General features: G+C 36.6%; 2 protein-coding genes across 5 annotated transcripts; one reads left to right on the plus strand and one right to left on the minus strand.

Annotated features, from left to right (window-relative positions):
- Positions 1-385: 385 nt before the first annotated feature.
- Positions 386-13,502, plus strand: si:dkey-17m8.1 (C-Jun-amino-terminal kinase-interacting protein 4). 3 transcript variants are annotated; one of them, XM_052578914.1, is made up of 28 exons: positions 386-529; positions 1,289-1,737; positions 2,246-2,440; positions 3,042-3,162; positions 3,289-3,359; positions 3,457-3,524; positions 3,688-3,757; positions 3,871-4,028; positions 4,505-4,764; positions 5,289-5,346; positions 5,440-5,592; positions 5,736-5,775; positions 5,906-6,033; positions 6,384-6,440; positions 6,530-6,670; positions 7,766-7,892; positions 8,068-8,151; positions 9,036-9,083; positions 9,467-9,608; positions 10,469-10,511; positions 11,003-11,083; positions 11,176-11,243; positions 11,319-11,467; positions 11,557-11,728; positions 11,929-12,042; positions 12,136-12,234; positions 12,341-12,433; positions 12,527-13,502. In XM_052578914.1, exons 2-28 carry the CDS (start codon positions 1,639-1,641, stop codon positions 12,634-12,636), a joined length of 2,949 nt encoding a protein of 982 aa, XP_052434874.1. In that variant the 5' UTR covers positions 386-529; positions 1,289-1,638; the 3' UTR covers positions 12,637-13,502. The 3 variants fall into 3 exon arrangements, with proteins under 3 accessions (XP_052434874.1, XP_052434875.1, XP_052434873.1); XM_052578915.1 differs by having other exon boundaries at positions 409-529; positions 1,286-1,737; positions 6,387-6,440; XM_052578913.1 differs by having other exon boundaries at positions 410-529; positions 1,286-1,737.
- Positions 13,503-13,612: 110 nt separating this feature from the next.
- Positions 13,613-18,304, minus strand: tmem238a (transmembrane protein 238a). 2 transcript variants are annotated; one of them, XM_052578917.1, is made up of 3 exons: positions 18,207-18,304; positions 14,492-14,655; positions 13,613-14,197 (listed from the first exon to the last, which is right to left on the minus strand). In XM_052578917.1, the coding sequence occupies exons 2-3, from the start codon at positions 14,530-14,532 to the stop codon at positions 13,858-13,860; spliced, it is 381 nt and encodes a 126-aa protein (XP_052434877.1). In that variant the 5' UTR covers positions 14,533-14,655; positions 18,207-18,304; the 3' UTR covers positions 13,613-13,857. The 2 variants fall into 2 exon arrangements, with proteins under 2 accessions (XP_052434877.1, XP_052434876.1); XM_052578916.1 differs by having other exon boundaries at positions 13,613-14,200; positions 18,207-18,296.
- Between the last annotated feature and the right edge of the window lie 2,488 nt (positions 18,305-20,792).

Raw genomic sequence — 20,792 nt, forward strand, 5'->3', positions numbered from 1 at the left:
GCTCTGTCTCGTTTCCTGTGCTCTGTCAAGCAGCGGATCTGAAATCTGATCGCAATGAGTCGATGTCTGTGGAGCGTCCGCAGGTCATAATAAACATGAACGCAAACCTAAGAGCTAACGGTGATAAACTCTGTCAAGATAAAACCGTTCAATTCTTTGATTATCTAAAACCTCTCAAACACACAACTAGAATGTGAAGTATTTAGCCAGGTGTGTTTGCTTTTCTACCAAGAAGTCACATGATAAGTCTGAGCCATCACGTGTCAATGGTCAAGTTTCAGGAAAGTTTTCATTTCTCGTCTAGGAAACCCCGCCCATATCCCGTCCGTTCTGCATAACAATTGGTTCTTATTCAACGATCTTCTTTTTGATTGGTCCAGACTAACGTCACTCAAACTGCTGACGCTCTAACCGCGCCTCCTTCTTTAACCTGGTTTAGAGTAATTGATATCGTTTCTAACGCGAAGGACTTGAATTTCATCCGTATGAACTTATAGACATGGTGTCCAAGCCTCACTAATATGTCAAGGTGAGTTGATAAATATGTTATTATCACAATAAATAATCGTTTACTTATGAAATGTACCGCTAAAAGACCGAGTGTCAATGCAGGCTCAGACAGACAGCGTTCAAGGTGTTTGCCGACGTCACGCAAAGTTTACTTACCTTTCTGTTCAATATTAAAGTTTATTTTTGTACTTTCTATTCACGCGGTAATGCTTTTTTGAGTCTGAGAGACTTGTTAGCCTTTATGGGATTATATGTGTGCGTGCTTATGCATGTGCGTACAGTATGTGCACAAATGTGCATGACGTTTGTTTTTATTTTAAGTTAGTCGTTCAAATAACCTATCCACTAGCTTGTTCACTATTTAGGGTGAACTAGACAATTAATATAAAACATTTATTTACATATGAGCTACAGCTTGTTCACTATTTAGGGTGAACTAGACAATTAATATAAAACATTTATTTACATATGAGCTACAGACAATTTAATAACAAAAGTTAAGTTGTAGGATTTTACAACATTAGATCTAAAACTGCAACCAAACAGTTGAGCTTAACACGTTTTGGAGAGCTTGATCATGAACATGGACAAGATTTCTGTTAACATTTATGTAAACGTGTACTTTAGGTTGTGTGACTGGTTTCCCCATTTTATGGTTCACTTGAACAGTCCATGTAGTCTTGCTGTCAATGTGGGGTATTAATAGTGCATAAATGACAAGTGGTTCAAAATGGTTTTGTACTAACGCATGTTACTACCCTTTTTTTTATTCCAGCAGAATGGACACCAAATCACCTCCAGACATGAGCAGTGCCGACTAACTCTGATGACTTGAGTCAGTTTAGTTTTTGAAAATGAATTTGAAACAGAAAACGAGAAGCATGGAAGAAGGGAAATTCACTGGAAATACCATGTGGCTTAAGAAAATAGTTCTGCTTCTGGGTAGATATTTATAGGGGCAAGAAGAGATATTTCAGTAGGTGTATATGCTGTCAATAACACATTTTAAGGTAGTGAAAACAGTGTGATTAAAAAACGAAGAGGTTTGGGTTGCATAGCAAGACTGGGGGTACATTCAAATTATAGTTTTATTAAATAAGCCAGTCAGAGAACGGAGAGCTGTGAAACATGGATTATGGTGACAGCGCTCTTTGTGGAAGCGGAGAACTGGAGCTGGATCCGGATATTGTGAGCGAGGAGGCGGGGAAACTGTATTCGGAGCTGCAGGTAACCAGTTAAGAGCCTCCACCTTTATTCACCCACCAATTAAAATAGCTCTTAAGGCCTGTTCACACCAAGGTTTAAAACTCAAAAATTCACACCGCAACTATAACGATAACATCAGATTGTTGGAATCACTTCCAGAGCTCTTTTCCAGCTGATGAACGATAAAAACATTGACAGTCAGAATCCACTCGACTTCAAGGAGCTCGAGCATTTCAAGTTTGCAGACGACATAACTGCAAAGTGCATTTATAATAAACAAAACATAGTTGTTCTCGGTGTAAACAGGACCTTTAGAGGCATTTTAATCATTTGCCACTTTGCACAAGTGCTAAGTTCAGAGAGCAGATGTTTCGCTGACTTTCATAAGGGAAGTGAGCCGTAGTATTTTTTCCCCTTTATAAGCACAAGTTATATGTAGAGCTCTTCCTGTGAGGGCAGCTGCCCACTAAGATAAGAGCATTAAACGTGTTGGGGGAATACGAATACGATTCACACTGTTTCTTTGTAGTCGGTGGTGGAGACCCATGGAGCTGGTGTGGTGGAGTCCCTGCTGCCCATCCTCGTCTGGGTTCTGGAAGGGCTGGCGAGCTGCAGGGCTCAGCTGAGAGAGAGAGAGGAGGAGGCCGAGAAAGAGAAAGACGAGAGAGAAGAACTGCTGGAGAGGTATCAGAGTGAGAAGACCCTTAGGAGAGAGAGCCAAGAGGTGAGACACAACGGTGGGAAGGAAGAATTAAAGCTCTTCCGTGACCTTTTAACCTTTTTAGCTTTTTATTATACTTTTTTTTTTTTTTTTTCCTCAAAATATTTCATCTTTAAACGTGAACTGCTTTATATTACAGAACTGTAGTTTGGGATTTTATATTGGCACCCATAGGCAGAGTTAGTGGCCCATTCATGCATTCAACAATTATGGGTTTATGGGAAGCTTAATACTCCATAAACAGAATAAAGCTATTTGTGACCGCCTGGATAAGTTCTGTTCAAATTGGTCACATTTCTAATTGTTTTTAATATCCATTATAATATTTAATTATTAATTCACATCCTATTAATTCAACTACATTGAGTTTAACAAAAATAATAATAAATATATTATTATTATTATTAAATAAATATACATTTAGCTGTCAACCGTGAATAATACGTATATCTTAACTGATGCCATCTCATGTGAGTGTGCATGATCAGAAACATTTATTATGTATTTCATTGTCATTTCCTTTCTAATTACAAGTTTTGCACAAAGTTGCACCTATTAAATGTAAAAACTTTTTTAAAAATGAAACTTGTGTACATGCCGTCAGCGCTATTTGGAGTTGGATGACCAGTTTGAGCAAGAGAGGAGGGCAATGCGTGCAAGAGAAAAGGAGAGAGAAAAGAGAGAAAGAGAGCTGGAGAAGAAAGCAAGGGAACAAGCTGATCAATGTGAGTCTCTCCGATTAAAACCTTTCACCCTTCTGCCCTCTATCTGCCCATCTAGAATGGTAACACATTGGCATGGTCTATATTAATAAATATTTGAAGTATATAAGCATTGTCTTTTATTTGTAGTGATGGCTTTGGAGGAGCAGAAAGCAAATCTGACACGAGAGCTTAACTCAATCAAACATACACATAACAAGGTCTGTGCATCTGTGTTAGTTTAGCTTGAGCTTGTTGGTTACTTTACATTTAAATTGCTAAAATATATATTTTTCAATCTTCTCTTTTAATATCCAGTTAGTACTGACACACCGAGATCTGCTGGAAAAGAAAAAGGAGTGGGAGAGTGAGGCCTTCACTTTTAGGTAACACACACTTCCCCTTTCTTGAGAGGTAGAGGAATGCCACAATGTGATACACATTTCTTGCTTAGCATGATTTGCAAAAAGACTAACATTTCCTGTGCATTTGAGAAGGTAACTATTAGAGTGTTGTGAAGTGTCAGCGGGACATTCTCCTTGTTTGCAGGAATCATGTGCACCGCAAACATTCAGAAGCTGTTTCTACCCACGGTCAAACAGAAACCTCCAGTGAAGAGGTTCATTTGTTTGTTGTTTTCTCCAAACATTATTTTGCATATTTTTGCATTAATGTCTACTGTAATACAATAAATATCTGTACTTTCATAACAGCATCCTTTTTATCTTGCAGCATGATCCAAAAGCTGGCAGTGCCCCTGATTCCACTGCGTCAGAAATGAGTAAAGTGACCGATGCTGAAGCTGATAATAATAACGGTCAGTCCTTCATCAGTGACATCATAAGCTCCACCCCTGAGCTGGCTCATCTGAAGGGCTTTATCCAAACTAGGTATAGAAATCTATATAACATCTCATTGTTTTGCCCTAGACTGTTGCAACTTTGACCATGTTGAATATGTAAAATGTATATGAAAATTCAGCTTTGCTATCACAGGAAAAAATGTATTACAATAGAAAACAGTTCTGTAGATTTTTTATACTGTAAAGGCGCTTTAAGACTTAAGAATCTACATATCAATAGCTTTCTGACTTTCTTTTCTTTCTTTTTTATCTTCCACTTTGAGTCCAGGAAGTGAGTGGGCGTGGATCATCCCGTTGATGTTTTATTTGGTTTACTTTTAAGTCATGTTAGATGATTCATTGTGATTTTTTTCCTTCTTGGAAAAATGAGAAGAAACACAATCTGAGTTATTATTTGATTGTGTTTCTCTCATACAAATAACTAATCTCTTTCCAATAAACGTTATCTTTTTATCTTAATTTTTTTGTCTTCTTGTTTACCTCTCTCTCTTTTGCTCTCTCCAGCTCCACTCTTTGCTCAAAGACAGCAACTTCTGATTTCAACTCCACTTTGCTTGATGAAATGAATCAAGCCCAGGAGAATAAGAGAGAGGTGGATGAAGACCAGAAGGTGAAAGATGGAGAAAAAATGGAGGAGGAAGAGATGGATGATGACTCTGATTGCTTGGAGTGGGAGTTGAGAAATACAGACTCTGTGTTTTCAGAGTTATCTGAACTCAGCAGTGAATATGTCGAAAACGTCGACCGGGGGGCAAGTGTCAGAGGTACGATCATGTGTCTAATTTGAATGTATGTGTGTTGTTTAGATGAACAGGGAGAACAGCATCAATCCTTTTTATCAAATCTTATGTTTTTTGGTTTATTATGCAGCTCTCTGGAAGACTTGATTCTGATTGGTCAATTGCAGTATTCAGATATATTTGTATATAGTGATCACTAAACTGTAAATTTGGCTGTTGCTCTCCTGCACTGTGCTAGTTTCACGTATCACTCCGTTGCCCCTTTCTTTTCATATAATAAAATAATTTAACCCCAAGCTAATATTTAATGTCCATTCATTTATTTATTTTTTTGGTACGGCTTTGTAATAAGCATTCAAATGTACAGTCAGCTGGTTATACCGTTAAAATAAACCATTTCGGGATCATTTCAGAACCCCTTGTTTATTTGAATAAGTTTAACACTAATAATAACCAGCTGACTTTGCATTATGCTTTACTTCAATATAGATCCATCACTGTCTAAATATGTGTGTGGTTGAAGCTTTGTGTTTTTGTTTGGTTTGCAGATAGCACAGAGCAGTTCGAGCAGATTCTTTCTCAGTATGAGGAACTAAAAACCACTCAGTAAGACAGTTTTTCTTATCAATCCGTTTGAGGCTCGGATCATGACCCGTGTGTTGTTATTCAGTTTTTCCTCTCTCTGTGTCTCTGTCTCAGTGAAATGGTGGATGCTGCTCGTAAGGCCCTTATATCCCGTGTTGAGGAGGTGACCAGTGAGAGATCTGCCCTGACTATGGAACTTGATTCTTGCCGTGAAACCATCAGCCGACTGGAAGGAAAAACCAAAGAGATGGAGGATGAAATCAAGCGGTAAAAAAATCTCTCTAAGAGTAATTTTCATCTGTTTTGTTACTTTTAATGGTTCAAATGAACAGGTTTGTTAACAGTTTGTGTTTCGCTTGTTCTATTATGTATGTTTTTTTATGAAATGGCTTTTTATATTTTTAAAACAGGTTACGAAAAGAGCTTGAGACAATCTCAGAGGACCCTGATGTAAGTCTGCGATTGATTTTAGTTGCATTCCTGAAATGTTTATGGACGTCACTCTTCTAGAAATGATACTTTTTTAGTAACATTGAAATCAGTCCCTAATTCCTGCCTCGTTCTCTCTTGCTCTCTCCAGGCTTCACTACCTACCTCCCTCCGTCGCTTCTCTCGTTCTGAGATGGCCCGGGTGGTCATGGAGAAGAATCAGTACAAAGAGCGACTGTTCGAACTGCAGGAAGCTATGCGGCGTGCCCAGCTTCAGAGGTGTGTGAAATTCTCTCTCCCTTGATGCAAATCTTATACTGACTGAACCGTAAACTGACTGATCTGTTCGCCGTCACCGTAAGTGGAGCATTATGGGTATTAATGACGCAACAAATCATGTGGCTTGTCTGTATATTTGTAACTTTGAATGAAGTCTATAAATAACTTCCCAGAAAAATCTCTCACTCCCGAGCACCTGAGAATCCAAATACCCACAGCGCCCTAAGATTGTGACCTCTGCACAAACAATGACCTCTTTTGTTGTTGTTGTTGTTGTTGTTTTAAACACAGAACATGAACAATTGTAGTATACACACACACTGATTTATGTTTTCTGCCCTCCTCTACAGTAGAGTTACAAAAGAAGAGCGCCCCCCTGTGGAAGGGAAGGGAAGTGTCTGGAGCAGGTGAGGTTACTGGATATACTGTACAACTAGTGCTAACAGTGAGTTGGTGCGTGGTATTTCCTGCTGTGAGCCTCTCGTTTTTCTTGCAGGTTTAATCGTTTTCTAGGTTTGACAAAGGGTCAGTTAGCTCCAGCCTCAGCTGTTGCTTTAACCATCTCTCCCACAGCAGCTTCTGCACAAACACCAGTGGGGTCTCCACAGCAACTCCCTAAAAAATCACCCCAAACAGAGTGAGTCCTCTTGCAGTAGTAGTTTTAAATACCTGCTAATTGATAGCCATGATCGTTATTTTGCTTTGTATTAAAGTAAAGTATAAATGTTAGTTTAATATGGTTCTTAAAGTTATTTGATTTACAAGAAATTTGAAATTGCCTGATATTTTTAGGCCTCGAGCACCGCGGTGCGAGGATCCTCTTGGAATTGCTCTGTTTCTTATTATTGTAACTTGACACACAGTCATGAGGCTGTCTGTCATCTCCTGTTTTATGCTTTTTTTTCCCCCCTGCATGTTGGTTGCACCATATGACCCTGACCTCCGATATTAATCAATGAAGGACTTTTGAAATACATTTTTTTACAGGGTTAAATATTTGCCCCAGAAAAAAAAAAAACACAGGATAAATAATAATTTAGAAATTAAATACATTATAATTACTCAAGAGATATATTCAATTCATTGTATGTGTGATTTGTATTTTTAATGTAATGTAAATTTATTTAAATGTCACTCACAAATGAATAGAAATGTCATTCACTCAAATATACACTGTGATTCAAAAATGGTAAGATCTGTTTGTTTTTGAAAGATGCCTTTTGTGCTCACCAAGGATGCATTTATTTGATAAAAATAAAGTAAAACAATAATATTATTGAAAAAAGTAACTCTTATGTTAACATATTTTCAAATGCAATTAATTCCTGTGATGGCAGAGCTGAATTTTCATCAGCCTTTACTTCACTCTTAATGTCTCAATATCATTTAGAAATAATTCTAAAATGCTGAAATTATTATAACTGTTAAAAAGTTTTGCTACTAAATATTTCACTACATTTATGCATATTACATTTATATTACAGAAAGTTTAAAGGAACAGCATATTCTATTCATATTCATATTCTAATATTCTATTTATTTTTTAACATTAAGAAAGTCTTTACTGTCAGTTTTAATTAATTTAATTCACTGACCCAAACTTTTGAACAATGGTGTGTATTTGAGAGACTATATATACACACACACACACACACACACACATTCTCTCTTTCTTGTGCTTTTCATTATTACAGTTTGTTCAAATAGTGAATGATTTTTTTTTCTTGTGCAGAAGTTCTCCATCTCCCAGATTAAGGAAAAGAGAGTTGTACAGAGAGATCCGTTCTCATGTGTGGGGTACTCTGGGTAAAAAACAGCTCCATGGCTGGAGCATGCCTCTCTGTGTTACAAACATAAAGGTAAACACACATCTTTATCTTGTTATCTGTAGCACCAGGTATAGAGCCGTCTATTCCCCAAAGTGCATCTGAAACACATATTCAAGTCCAAGTGTGCTTATCAACAATATTTACAAGTAATGAATGGAATTATGAATCTGTCAGTTGATTCTGAAAGTGTGTTTGTGTGGAACAGGACTCTGAACTCCCTCCTGAGCCCAAAGAAGTGCCCGTCCTCATCCAGCTGAGACTGCTGGACCAGAGAGACTCTACAGCCAAGGTGAGAGTCCCTGAACAGTCATCCACTCTTACTGTAGTACTATTGACATACTATTATTGCAGCTATTACTTATCCTAATAGTCTTACTAATTTTAATATCTCAGCATTAAAGGGATAGTTCACACAAATATTTAAATTGTCATCATTTACATAACCCCCACTTGTTAAAGTTTCTTTATTAAGCTGAACACAAAAGAAGATATTTTGAAGAATTAGTTTCAGCTTTTTCTTACAGATAAATGACACCAAAATTCTTCTAGGGTAAATATACACAGTTACAGTATATACATTATTACATTATATTTATTAATATTCATTATATTATTATTTCAATACTAAAAAAATAATTACAAACACGTACACGCACACACATAAAGTGTGTGTGTGTGTGTGTGTGTGTGTGTGTGTGTGTGTGTGTGTGTGTGTGTATATATATATATATATATATATATATATATATATATATATATATATATATATATATATATATATATATGATAAAAAAAAAACAATGACAATGTATTCTTACAATATTAACAATTAGTAGGACATAATTTTAGCTTTATTTCAGTGATCAAAAATTATTTTGATAGTCTTAGTTTTAGTTAACAATAAAAACATTTAATTTAATAAAGTTTTGTGTCCCAGTGATAAAAGAAGAGAGGGTTAATTCAGTTTAGGAAATGGTGAGTAATGCCAGCTTGAACATAATATAATTGGTGCTTAATATCTTACGTCACCATAGTTTACATTTGACTTCGTGTTTATTTCCCAAGAGTGTATGCGTAACCCGAAGAGGAAGTGATCTATTCTGACTTTAGCCAGCGGTGATGAAGGTCAGGGATGTAAAGGATGTTGATTAATAAATCTTGAATCTTTTACAGCTCACATGTGCTGTCGCAGTTCCTCCAGAGATATCAGGAGAGCAGACGGTACGTTCAACAATCCTTCACAGTATTTACAGCTGATAAACTTGTACAGGGTTCCCACACCTTCTGACTAATGCATTACTGGCCGATTACTGGTTTTTAAAAAGAATTTCATACACATTACACTCATAATAAGCAATCTCGCCAATTGAATATTTTTGAGCCAAGCCTAACTAGAATAAAATTGTACTTTCCCAGTACTGGAAATCCCAGTTTTAAATTTCCCTCATATTTTCAGGTTTCCCATCAATGTGGGAACCTTGTATTACGGAACAGGTTGTTTTCTTGTCCAAAAAATGCATTTAACCACCACCTTCACCTAATTACCATGTTGCATGATGTCATTGATGGTTGTAAACATGTCACTCGCCGCCTCCCATCCTCAGTGTTCTGTGTGGGCCGTCACTGGACCTGCATCCAGCAGTGATGTCACAGTGATTGACCCGGCTCGCTCCAATACCATTCTGGATCAGTTCAGCCTCCCACCCACGTCCCCTGCGTTATGCATCTGTGCTGTGCCCCCTGCTGGTCAGTCTGAGCTCTGCAGCTTTGTAGAATTTCCCCAGGTGTTCACAGCTGGATCAGTGGTGCTTGTGTAAGACTTCTGATGTCAGGGGTGATATCTGAGTAATAGTACTTATCTATCGTATTATCTAGAGGAATGTGTGCTTTTCTTGAGTATTACTCAAGAACACTTTAAAATGTACGCTTTTTTCCAAGAAGGAAAAATACAGATTTTTCTTTTAGCATTTTTAAAGTACTCTACCATTCAGTCGTTTGGGGCTTGTAAGATAAATGTATTTGAAAGAAGTATGTGGGTCTTATGCTCAGCTAGGCAGCAATTATTTGATGAAAAATACAGCAAAACAGTACTGTTTTGACATATGATCCCAAACTTTTTCCCACTGTAGTGTACATACTGTATTTTCCAGATTATTGTAACTTAACACAGTAAGAAGGACCAAATATGTTTTTGATTTAAGTCAATAAAATTATTTTACTTTTATTTAAAGCCAACAAAACAATTTTTTTTATGTCCTAAAGACATAGAAAGACTCAGGAGACTGAGAAAACTCCTTAAACAGGTTATTTATGAAGTTTAAAGTTATTCAAAACCAGTCTCCTCAAGTTGAGGGAAACTGCACTTCAGAATTTATTTAAAGGATCTTAGCAAGATCCTTCTTTGGTATTTTCTTCACTTTACCCATCACAAACTAAAACAATAATCTATATTTACACCCGTCTGTAGTTTATAGTTGAATGTTTTCTTTATTACATATGGCTGCATTATTAACGTTTCATGGCATTTGTCTTCATATGAGAGTATGTTATTCTAAGAGAATGTGTTTTACTGAATGTTGTTTCACTTGTGTCTGTGCTTGTGTTAGGAGACACTGCGGGGACCGTGTGGATTGGAACACTGGATGGAGGGTGAGGCATGCCCTTCTTATTTAATTTTATTTCAGTAGGTTTTATCCCTAATATTAGTTGACATTTACATTTATGCATTTAGCAGACGCTTTTATCCAAAACGACTTACGGGGCATTCAGCCTATACATTTTTTACCAGTATGTAATTGAACCCACAACCTTTTGCACTGCAAACACAACGCTCTAACATTGAGCCACAGGCAAATTTTCATGCATAATTTAGTTTACAGATATAAATTCCTCCTAAATGCTGTATATATACTTGTATGTAGTTGAAAAAGTTATTTTTATTATTATTATTATTATTTAATCAAAACAGGCCAACTGGAATTTGATTGATATTATTTGGATTAATTAGTTATCAATTTTTGCAAATGAAGTCTTCCTATATATATGTGTGTGTGTGTGTGTGTGTGTGTACATAACAGTATATACTTTTTTTTTTTTTTTCTGCTGCATGGGTTTCAACTGCTCATGTTTCTTTCTTGCAGTGTGCTGATTCATTCGTCCTCCAGCTCCAGACGCCGCTGTCTGCAGTCCGTCAGTCTTTCTGAGGGGGTTCACTCTCTGACGTTAGTGTCTGTTGAATATCTTTCAGCTTGTGTCATCTGTGGTGTAAATGAAATTCCTGAGGTTTCTGATGGAATCCCTCCTGTTTGTAAAGGTATTCTCAGGGCGAGGTGATCGCTGGCTTGGCCAATGGGACGCTTGCATTCTTCACCCACAGTTCAGGTGTGTTTTTGTGGCTTAGTCTGCTTGGGTGTGTTTTTTAAAATATACATTACTTATTACTTATAATTATTCTAGGCGTCTGGAATCTCCAGTCTCAAGAGGTGCTTTCGCTCGGCACACCTCCTTTGCAGCCCGTTCGTTGCTGCCTAGCAAAAGAGGGCTGCCTTTGGGTGGGCTACTGGAATAAAGTTTACATGATCAGTGTGAAAATTCGCAAAGTAGAGGTTGGTCTCTGTCCGAAAAGGTGTCATTGATTGTTCATCTTGTGCATCACAATCCTCACTCATTCACGTTTCTCTTTCTGTCCATTTAGAAATCGTTCACAGTGTCTGAGCGAAGTGAGCAGCAGGTGCGTTTTCTGTGCGCGGCAGGAAGTGGCGTTTGGGCTGCCTGCCGTTTGGATCCAATCCTCAGGCTATTTGACTGGACAACTGGCCGTCCTCTACAAGAAGTAGATTTATCATCCATAGTGACTAAAGCTTTAGGTATTTGATTTGTATTTATTTATTAATATGGGTAATTTATTGAATTTTACATGCATAGGTGTCTACTCTTCCAAAGCATTAGTGAGTTGTTGACTATCTTTATTCAGCAAGGATGGATTAAAAATTTACAAAAGTGACGCATGATTTTGTATGTGATTTTTATTTTTTATTTAATCTGCTTGGGCATCTTCATTTGGCAGGCTCTGCTTTCCTGTCCCTCTCTCCTCTTCAGATCACAGCCTTGTCTGTGGTCAGCGGGCGGTTGTGGGTGGGAACAGGAAGTGGGGCAATCTTCTCAGTTCCACTTTCCCTAAGTGAGTGTTTTCCCCCTAACTAAAATTAACTATTCTTAAATGGTTTGGAATTGTGTAACTTCTAAATGTTTTGATCTATTTTTTTTTTTGCAGCTTCAGAATCCTGCTCTATACCATACTGCTCTCTTGCTTCAGCTCAGCTCTGTTACCATGGCCATCGACAAGCAGTTAAATTCATCATTTCTGCTCCAGGTTTGAAACAAATATTGTTAACATTTAGTAACAGTAGATGGAAGATCAGTATTGGCAAGTATTTCAATACTTTTTTTTTCTTTTTTTTTTTTTCTAACCAATGCAGGCTGCCGTAGTTCCTCCAGTTCAGCAGATGGCGCTGCTAATACCTCTCAGCTCATTCTCAGTGGTGGGGAAGGATACATCAACTTCCGAATTGGTGTGACTTTCCTTTTGGCACAAAAATTTACATTTTTCCATTGAGAATGTTTTAAGATAAGATTATAATTAAATGTACTATTCTTTCCTTTAGGAGATGATGGAAGTGATGGGGCCAATGAGTCTGTCCTACAGAGATCAGAACGAAGTCACATGATTATTTGGCAGAGCCCCACCCCCTCTGTCCCAAGCCCCGCCCTCTGAAAGCACTTCAGCTGTTCACTCAAACAGTCTTTAAGCTCTATCTGGATAGGATTGAGCGTACTACATAAACAATGCATCAATTTTCTCCCGTCCCCCTTCTATTGATGCTCCCAAAGAGAAGTAAAGGGCTAAAGTCAAATTAAATCAGTAAGAGTTCTAGGACCTACAAATCTTCATTCTGCACTTTCATTTTTTTTTTTTTTTTGTGATCTAACTTTAAATGACATTGTATGTTTTATAACTGCTCCACAGACTTCTCTCCAGTGTGCCTTAGTGTGCGTTTCCAAATTCTGCCTTGTATTTGAACAGTGATTTTTTTTTTTTTTTTAATTGTACACAACAATCATCCTAAATACTGGAACAAAGATGGTGTGTTATTGTAATGCTAGGCCAGGACCTATTAATATATAATTTTTTATTTTATTTTAAATCATGAGGAGTGATGCAAATGATATGCTGCTGGCCACAACGTGAAGTATTTTCAAAAATAATCTTATGTTTGCTTGTCTTGCATTAGAAAAACTGGAAAAACTGGCACAAAGAAAAGTGACATCAAGATTGACACACTACCTGCATTCGGTGACTTTGACATCTATAGTGCACATACTTCAATCTGAACAAAATTGTTATTTTTCTTTAGGTTTGGTGTTATGGTGTGGTTTTATTTTTCATTTTATTATTATTGGTTTCAAAGTTATATGTTGTGAAATCAATGGAAGCTTCTGTATGGTGACTTGTGCAGTATTTTTGGAATGTGTGGCTCTTCCTATTTAATAAGCGAGAGAGAAAAGTGACAATGTTTTGTTAACTGGAAAATGTTATGAAAATGTGCAACTTTGTAAATACATTTTCACTCTGATTATAAATTGTTGAGTTTTTTAATTATTCAGTATTGTTAAAATGAAGCTCCAATGCTGCATGCTCGGTTTTAAATTATGAACAACTGATCAGTGCTTAAAAAAATGTATCACCCATGTTTTGCACAACAGAAGATTTATATACACTGTATAAAAGTTTTGCTGCAAAAAAGAAATACAGAATTACGTGTCCAAAAAAAAAATCATAATGTACATTGCACTACAGTTCCACATAACTGCAATTTCATAGTTTTTTGTAGTAGTAGCATCGAACACCACATTGTAACAATCATACTGTATCTGTCAGCCTTCATCCGTGCTTATCGATCCATTTTCCATCTGAGATGTTGGCCTCGCGCGGGGCTCAGGGCGTGCTGCGGCCGCGGTGGGGCTTCCGTATGCGGCGGCTCAGGGTGCGAGCGATCCGCTCCACGGCGTTGCGTTTGTGTGTCAGCTCAGTTCCTGATTTCAAACCCTCAATATTCCCACTGTACCACATCACCCAGCCCCCCATAGACAACAACACCAGCAGAGCTCCCGAATACAACAACAGATCCCCAAAGTCGCGACCCCCGACCTCAAGCGGCACGAACACACCGATCAGAAGAGCAGACACCCCGAGAAGATCCAGGAGGACTGCCAATACCAGGACAAACTTACAGTGGGTCAGTCCAACACGGTCAGCTGTAGGCATGGTGCACGCCCTTCTGCCACGAGAAGAAATTAAATTTAAATTAAATTTATGCATTTAGCAGACGCTTTTATCCAAAGCGACTTACAGTGCATTCAGACTATCATTTTTTACACATCATAAGAAGAACAGTGTTAAAATCCTGAAGAGTCTCAGTTCTAGTAGAACAGGCCTTTTCGATTAATAAAACTGAAGATATCTTTTATGTAGGCTATAAAAAATTGTTTTATGTTGCTTTATCTATAATCGAGCACTACCTTCCAAATAAAGAACATCAGCCTACACTGAGAGATATAATTTTACTTACCTTTTATGACTGAAATGATATTCGTTTACGCAACTGCGCATTTGTGGTCGTTTGTGTTTTTCCGGGATTTGCCACCTGAGTTCAATCTAGCTGTGACGTCACGCAGGTGTGATGTCTTCTTCTTCTTCGTTTAGTTTTATGTTGTTAAAGGTCCATACCGCCACCTATTTTGGAGTGTGTAAAATCATGGCTTTATCTTCTAAATACTCGTTTCATGCATAAACTTAATTAAAACTTCAACAACTACGCTTTGGGAATTTTCTATCCCTAGAATACCTTTAATGTCCCATTCCCTCCCAAATATTATAATACATCCTTTAAATCTTCTACATTAAACTAAAACATCTATATTTTCTTTGCAATCACATACCTCACATTTATCTGTGTTTATTTTACTCGTAAGAAATAAAATATTAAGTCTAGTATGTCTTAAATTTAGTCTTGTCTATATTATTTCTTCTCTTCTGAATTCTGTAATATTCTCTTCCTTTATTATCTAAATCCCATATCTGTTTATTATTATTTTTTTGCCACTGTTTATCAATTTTACTTTTAATTAAAGAGGAATAAAAGAGGAATCTCTATTTTATCAGAATTATTTAGCACATCTTTCTCTAATTTATCAGCTTCTTCATTCCCTAAGATTCCTATGTGCTGGAATCAACAAAACTGAACTTCTATTTGCAATCTTTCTAAATTTAACAATACTGAGTAAATGTCTATTAAAATATCATCTCCAGTTGTTTGATTTTTTGTCTTCCTCCACCCATTGTAAACCCAGAGATACTGCAACTAGTTCAGCTGTATATATAGACACATGATTGGATATTCTTTTTTTGAATCTTACTTTGAATTCAAGAATAGCAATACGCACACCCACATGTCCATGATCAGGATCTCTAGAACTATCTGTGTACATTTCTAAATAGCCATAATATTTTTTTGTTCATGAACTCTTAAACTAAATTACAAATATGTTCCTTTCCATTCTCCAACCATTGCTTTTTATTTTTAATTATGTCTAAGTTAACCATAGGTTCTAGAAATATGGTGGAATTATGACATTTTCTGTTATAAAATCAAATGTATTCATATCACATTATTTAGTTTTCTTACCTTTGTTCCAACTTAAACCTTTAAATACATGTAGATGCAAAATATTTCTCTATACTAACTTTTTCTATACTTTCTATACTATACTTTACTTTTTGAGAATAACATATAACACAATTTAGTTTGTGGAATTTTAAAACCCAATTTATAAGACCAATTTTCAACATTTGTAATTTCTTTATGAATTTTGTTATGGGGGGGGGGGGGTGAAATGCTCGTTTTCACTCAATATCCTGTTAATCTTGAGTACCTATAGAGTAGTACTGCATCCTTCAAAACTACAAAAAGTCTTTAGTTTTATTATATTCATAAGAGAAAGATAGTCTGTACCGATTTTTCCCAGAAAAACACGAGCGCCTAGAGGCGTGACGTGTGGGCGGAGCTAAAGAATCACGAGCGCCAGTAGGCTTTTGCGTTGAGAGCGTTTGGAAACTGTGACATTACCGAGAGGAAAAAAACATCCAAAAGAAACCATGGCTAACAGTCAGATTCAGAGGTTTATTTATGATCCAGAATCAGATCCAGAGGCTGAAATTTAACAAGAGCAGCATCAGCAACGACGTCTCTATGTGGTATGTACTGAAACTGTATATATTTGCTTAGCGGTATTGTAAAATGACTAAGTTCCACTTTATGTCATCTTTTTTTTTTTTTTTTAAGCTGTACATGTGGAAAGTGCAGTTTGATGACAACATCACATGTTGTGTACTTGATGTGCTTACACGCTGATAGCTAAGTTAACAACACAGAGATATTTGAAGCAGTTTTGCCCTGGCAACCAAAAACACACTTCTTTTGTGACAATTCGGTCTCTCGCTCTGATCAGTGAATGTCTCTGCTCTCAGTGCTGTGCTATACGGGAGCACGCGCTCTTCCGGCAGAAGTGCCTTAGGACCCATATAAGGAAATTCCGCTCCATCTAACGTCATACAGAGCCATACTCGAAAAAAACTTTCCGAAACTTGTGACAAACAAAAATGGAACAAAAATACTCCTTCAAACGTACAACTTAATTTTTGAAACTTTGTCCATGTTTAGCATGGGAATCCAGCTCTTTAACAGTGTAAAAAACTCAGTATGCATGAAATAGCATTTCACCCCCCCTTTAACATACTTAACATTTTTTACTCTTTTTCAAATGACACCTTCATCAGCATAAAGGGCTGATTGACTCATAAAGGGCTGATTGACGAATAGGGGTGAGACTGTGTTGCCCTCACCCTGCATGGCTACACATATTATTTATCATAATATTGAATAAAAGAGGACTGAGCACACTACCTTGAGGAACTCCATTAATAATATTATACTGATCCTACATTTACCATTACTGACCTATTTGTTAAAAAATCTCTTTACCCAATTAAATAGTCTTGCACTTATTCTTAGATTATTCATTTGTATTAATAATCCTTCTCTCCACATAGAATCATACTTTTTTTCTATATCAAAGTAAACAGTCATCATTTACTTCATACTAATTGACTTTTCTATTTCATTGCTTATTTTAATTATAGCATCTGTTGACCTTTTCTAAAACCACAATGATGGCTATTAATAATCCCTTTTTTCTAGATAATAATTTTCTTCATCTATTTGCAAAGATGTGATGTTAATGCAATTGGCCTGTAGTTCCGGACTTTAAGGAACCTTCCCTGGTTTTGGAAAAGGCAGGATAATTGCTCTTTTACACAGTCTAGAAACTTCACCTTCTCTCTGAATTGTATTAAATAATTCCAGAATGAACTTTAATGCTTCTTCTGGTAGATGATGAAACATGGTATAGCTCTGCTGATCTTGTCCTGGGGCTGAATTTTTCGATCCAATGGCTCTTTTTAGCTCCATCATATTAAATTCCAAATCTAAAGGGTTATTCCCATCTTTCTTTTCAATAATTAGCTGCCTATTTCCTCTTAACATTTCTTCTTTCCTTTCCTTATGATAGTCAGTAAGATGACTGCAACTATGTATTCCTGAAAATTACCTAGTAAATCAGCTTTTTCCTTTTCTGTAACATCAATGTCCTCCCCTTCCAGGAAGTACAGGAATTGACTTCTAAACTCTTTTCCCACAGATTTTCTCCACGCATTTCTTTTTGTGGATTTAATAGTTCTTCTCACTATAGTATTATATTATATTCTCCATATTCATATTTTTCTTTAAAATGAATTGAATTCTTGATTTCTTTCTTTAATTAACATAGAACATTCATCACTCCACCATGGAACTAATTTCTTGTTTTGAGATATTACTTTCTTAGGAATGTATTCTGCTGCTGCACTAATTATCATTCAGCTAACTTTGCACAAATATCTACATTACCATTCATTTGTAGTAGTTGAGCTTTTTTTTTACAATGTTCTTTAAAATCTTCCAATTTTGCTTTGGAGAAACACCATTTATAATCATTATTATCCTTTTGTCTATATACTTCAGCATCGATTTTACATAAAAATGGAATGTAGCTATATCTTCTGTTTCTCTTTTTTCTTATGCTTATCATCTACCTTTTGCCATTCCATTTCCCTGCTAATATCTCAACTCCCATACTGAGATCCTGAAGCCATTCAATGAGATTCACGATATAGCTGCTGTGACTCACCTCTGGTTCCCTCCATTCATCATCCAGTGGCTCCGCCTCCGACCCGCAGGTGGTATCGCTAGACACGCCTTTCTTAAACGTCATTCATTCACTCGTTTGTTTTCCGTTACGTTTCCCCTAAATCACAAGACATGAAACATAAGAGGATGTGACGTTTGGGGCTTTTTATTTGGTTTCATTCTAGTATAAACACCTTTCACACTGATTTACCGGTTTCCAGCGAACCAGATGTCGTTTCTCTCAAACCAAAACCAAAACGTAATTGTAGAGGATTTACCGGGATTAACTGACAAAACATTCAGAAGCGCGTGAATCTCAGTGACGCTTTACTTCCGTTCAGACAACGCTCTGTTGTTTGGGGAATGAGTTGTATTTTTCAGGAAATTTATCATAGCTCTTAAAAAAAGTCCCTTTTTGAAAAGTTTGCGTATAAACACTATTTAAAATGTACTTCGTATATCATATGAAATAATAATCCGATTTTTTTATTTTATTTAATAAAATATTATTTTTTTTACTTCTCAGATGTGATGTTATACTAGTCTATGATATATCACACCTGAGGAAAAAACACCTACATTTTATTAAGCAAAAATATGAAAGTTGGTTGTAATGAGATCCATATATGCATTAAGTTCTAACCATAAAGTCATTTTTTATGATTTTATAATAAGTGGTAAAAGTTGCCATATGGCACCACTGTATCAAAATTTAAAATAAAAATAAAAGAAGGGTAGTTTTTCTATAAAATTATTTTATTTTCTATGTTAATGCACATTTCTTTTAAACATTTATAGATTTATATATTTGGAACTTATATAGGCTATTTGAAGAATCACGAGCACGAGTAAGCTTTTGCCTTGAGAGCGTTTGGAAGCTGTGACATTACCGTAAGGAAAAAAACATCCAAAACAAACCATGGCTAACAGATTCAGCGTATATTTATGATCCAGAATCAGATCTAGAGGCTGAAATTTAACAAGAGCAGCATCAGCAACGATGTCTCTATGTGGTATGTACTAAGCTGTATATATTTGCTTAGCGGGTTTGGAAAATGACTAAGTTCAAATTTATGTCGTCTTTTTTTTTTTCTTTTTCTTTTTAAGCTGTACATGTGGAAAGTGCAGTTTGATGACAACATCGCATGTTGTTTACTTGATGTGTTTACGCGCCGATAGCTAAGTTAACAACACAGAGATATTTGAAGCAGTTTTACTCACCGCATGCGGTTCCAACACACGATCGTGACCCTTTTCCGTTGGGACTGCATTATCCTTAAGAAATAAACGATACGCAAATCCGGCGTCAAACTGGGTCTTGTTTGTAAAACAAGCATCTTCGAAATGCAGGGAACAAACACAAACACTTGCACAACTCCGTTGATGCTCTGTAAAAATAAACTCCTTCCACTGGTCCCTTAATGCTCTTTTTTTTTTGGTAATCTGTGCAGGGTTGTCTTGCCCTGGCAACCAAAAACACACTTCTTTTGTGACATTTCGCGACGCTCTCGCTCTGATCAGTGACAGTCTGTTGTGCTCTCAGTGCTCTGCTATACGGGAGCGCTCGCTCTTCCGGCAGAAGTGCCCTCAGGACCCATATAAGGAAATTTCGCTCCATCTAACGTCACACAGAGCCATACTCGAAAAAAAACTTTTGGAAACTTGTGACAAACCGGAAGGAGTATTTTTGGAACAGAAATACTCCTTCAAACGTACAACTTAATTTTTGAAACTTTGTCCATGTTTAGCATGGGAATCCAGCTCTTTAACAGTGTAAAAAACTCACCCCCCCCTTTAAGAATAAAAAAATGTGTAATTTATACAAAAATAAAGCTACAAACAGCACCTCACTGGCTACCAGGGTTTGTTCACCCCAAAATTAAAATTAGTCCATGTTTTACTCACCCTCAAGTTATCCTAGGTAGTGTATGTGACTTTCTTCCTTCAGACAAATAAAATCAGAGTTATATTAAATTGTTCTTGTTCTTTCAAGCTTTATAATGGCATTGGTGGGTGTTTTTGTTCAGTAGTCCAAAAGTAGTCATATAAAGCCCATCCATCCATATTAAAATGTTCCTCATGCTATGGGGGGTGAATAAGGGCCTCCTGTAGCATTTCAATGCATTTTTGTAAGAAAACGATCAATGTTTAAAATGTTATAAACACTTTTCTCTCACTTCCACTAACTGTCATATGTGGAAGCCGTTCCGGGTGTATGATGTAGGACATATGTCCTCACGACGGTGAGATATGCAAGTCTCCAGAGTTTATTTACAGGACAAAAGGAAGCAAAGTTTCCTTACTTATGCAAAAGAAAGCCAGTCTTCTCTGGGCTTATATCAAAATCCTCTGACATTTTCCTTTAAATTTTTTTCTTACATTTTTCAAGTTTATGACTTGTGATTTTTTTTTAAAAAATTTTTTCGCATTTCTGCATTCGTCATACGTCCTACGTAATCTACAGGAATAGCATCCACCGACGACAGTTAGCAGAAGTGAGAAAAAAATGCATCAATTCACCACAGGAGGCCTTTATTCACACATCAGCCATATGAGGCATGTTTGGATGGATGCATTTTATTTGACT

This window comes from Carassius gibelio, chromosome B16 (assembly GCF_023724105.1).
Source record: "Carassius gibelio isolate Cgi1373 ecotype wild population from Czech Republic chromosome B16, carGib1.2-hapl.c, whole genome shotgun sequence".
NCBI lineage: Eukaryota > Metazoa > Chordata > Actinopteri > Cypriniformes > Cyprinidae > Carassius > Carassius gibelio.

Excerpts from the sequence above, each read along its gene's own strand:
- si:dkey-17m8.1 (XM_052578914.1), top strand. The coding sequence starts at position 1,639 with ATGGATTATGGTGACAGCGCTCTTTGTGGAAGCGGAGAACTGGAGCTG. Across the intron at positions 4,765-5,288 it reads CCGGGGGGCAAGTGTCAGAG|ATAGCACAGAGCAGTTCGAG; the intron begins GTACGATCATGT and ends TTTGGTTTGCAG. Across the intron at positions 11,244-11,318 it reads ATTCTTCACCCACAGTTCAG|GCGTCTGGAATCTCCAGTCT; the intron begins GTGTGTTTTTGT and ends TAATTATTCTAG.
- tmem238a (XM_052578916.1), bottom strand. The coding sequence starts at position 14,532 with ATGCGCAGTTGCGTAAACGAATATCATTTCAGTCATAAAAG. Across the intron at positions 14,201-14,491 it reads TATCATTTCAGTCATAAAAG|AAGGGCGTGCACCATGCCTA; the intron begins GTAAGTAAAATT and ends TTCTCGTGGCAG.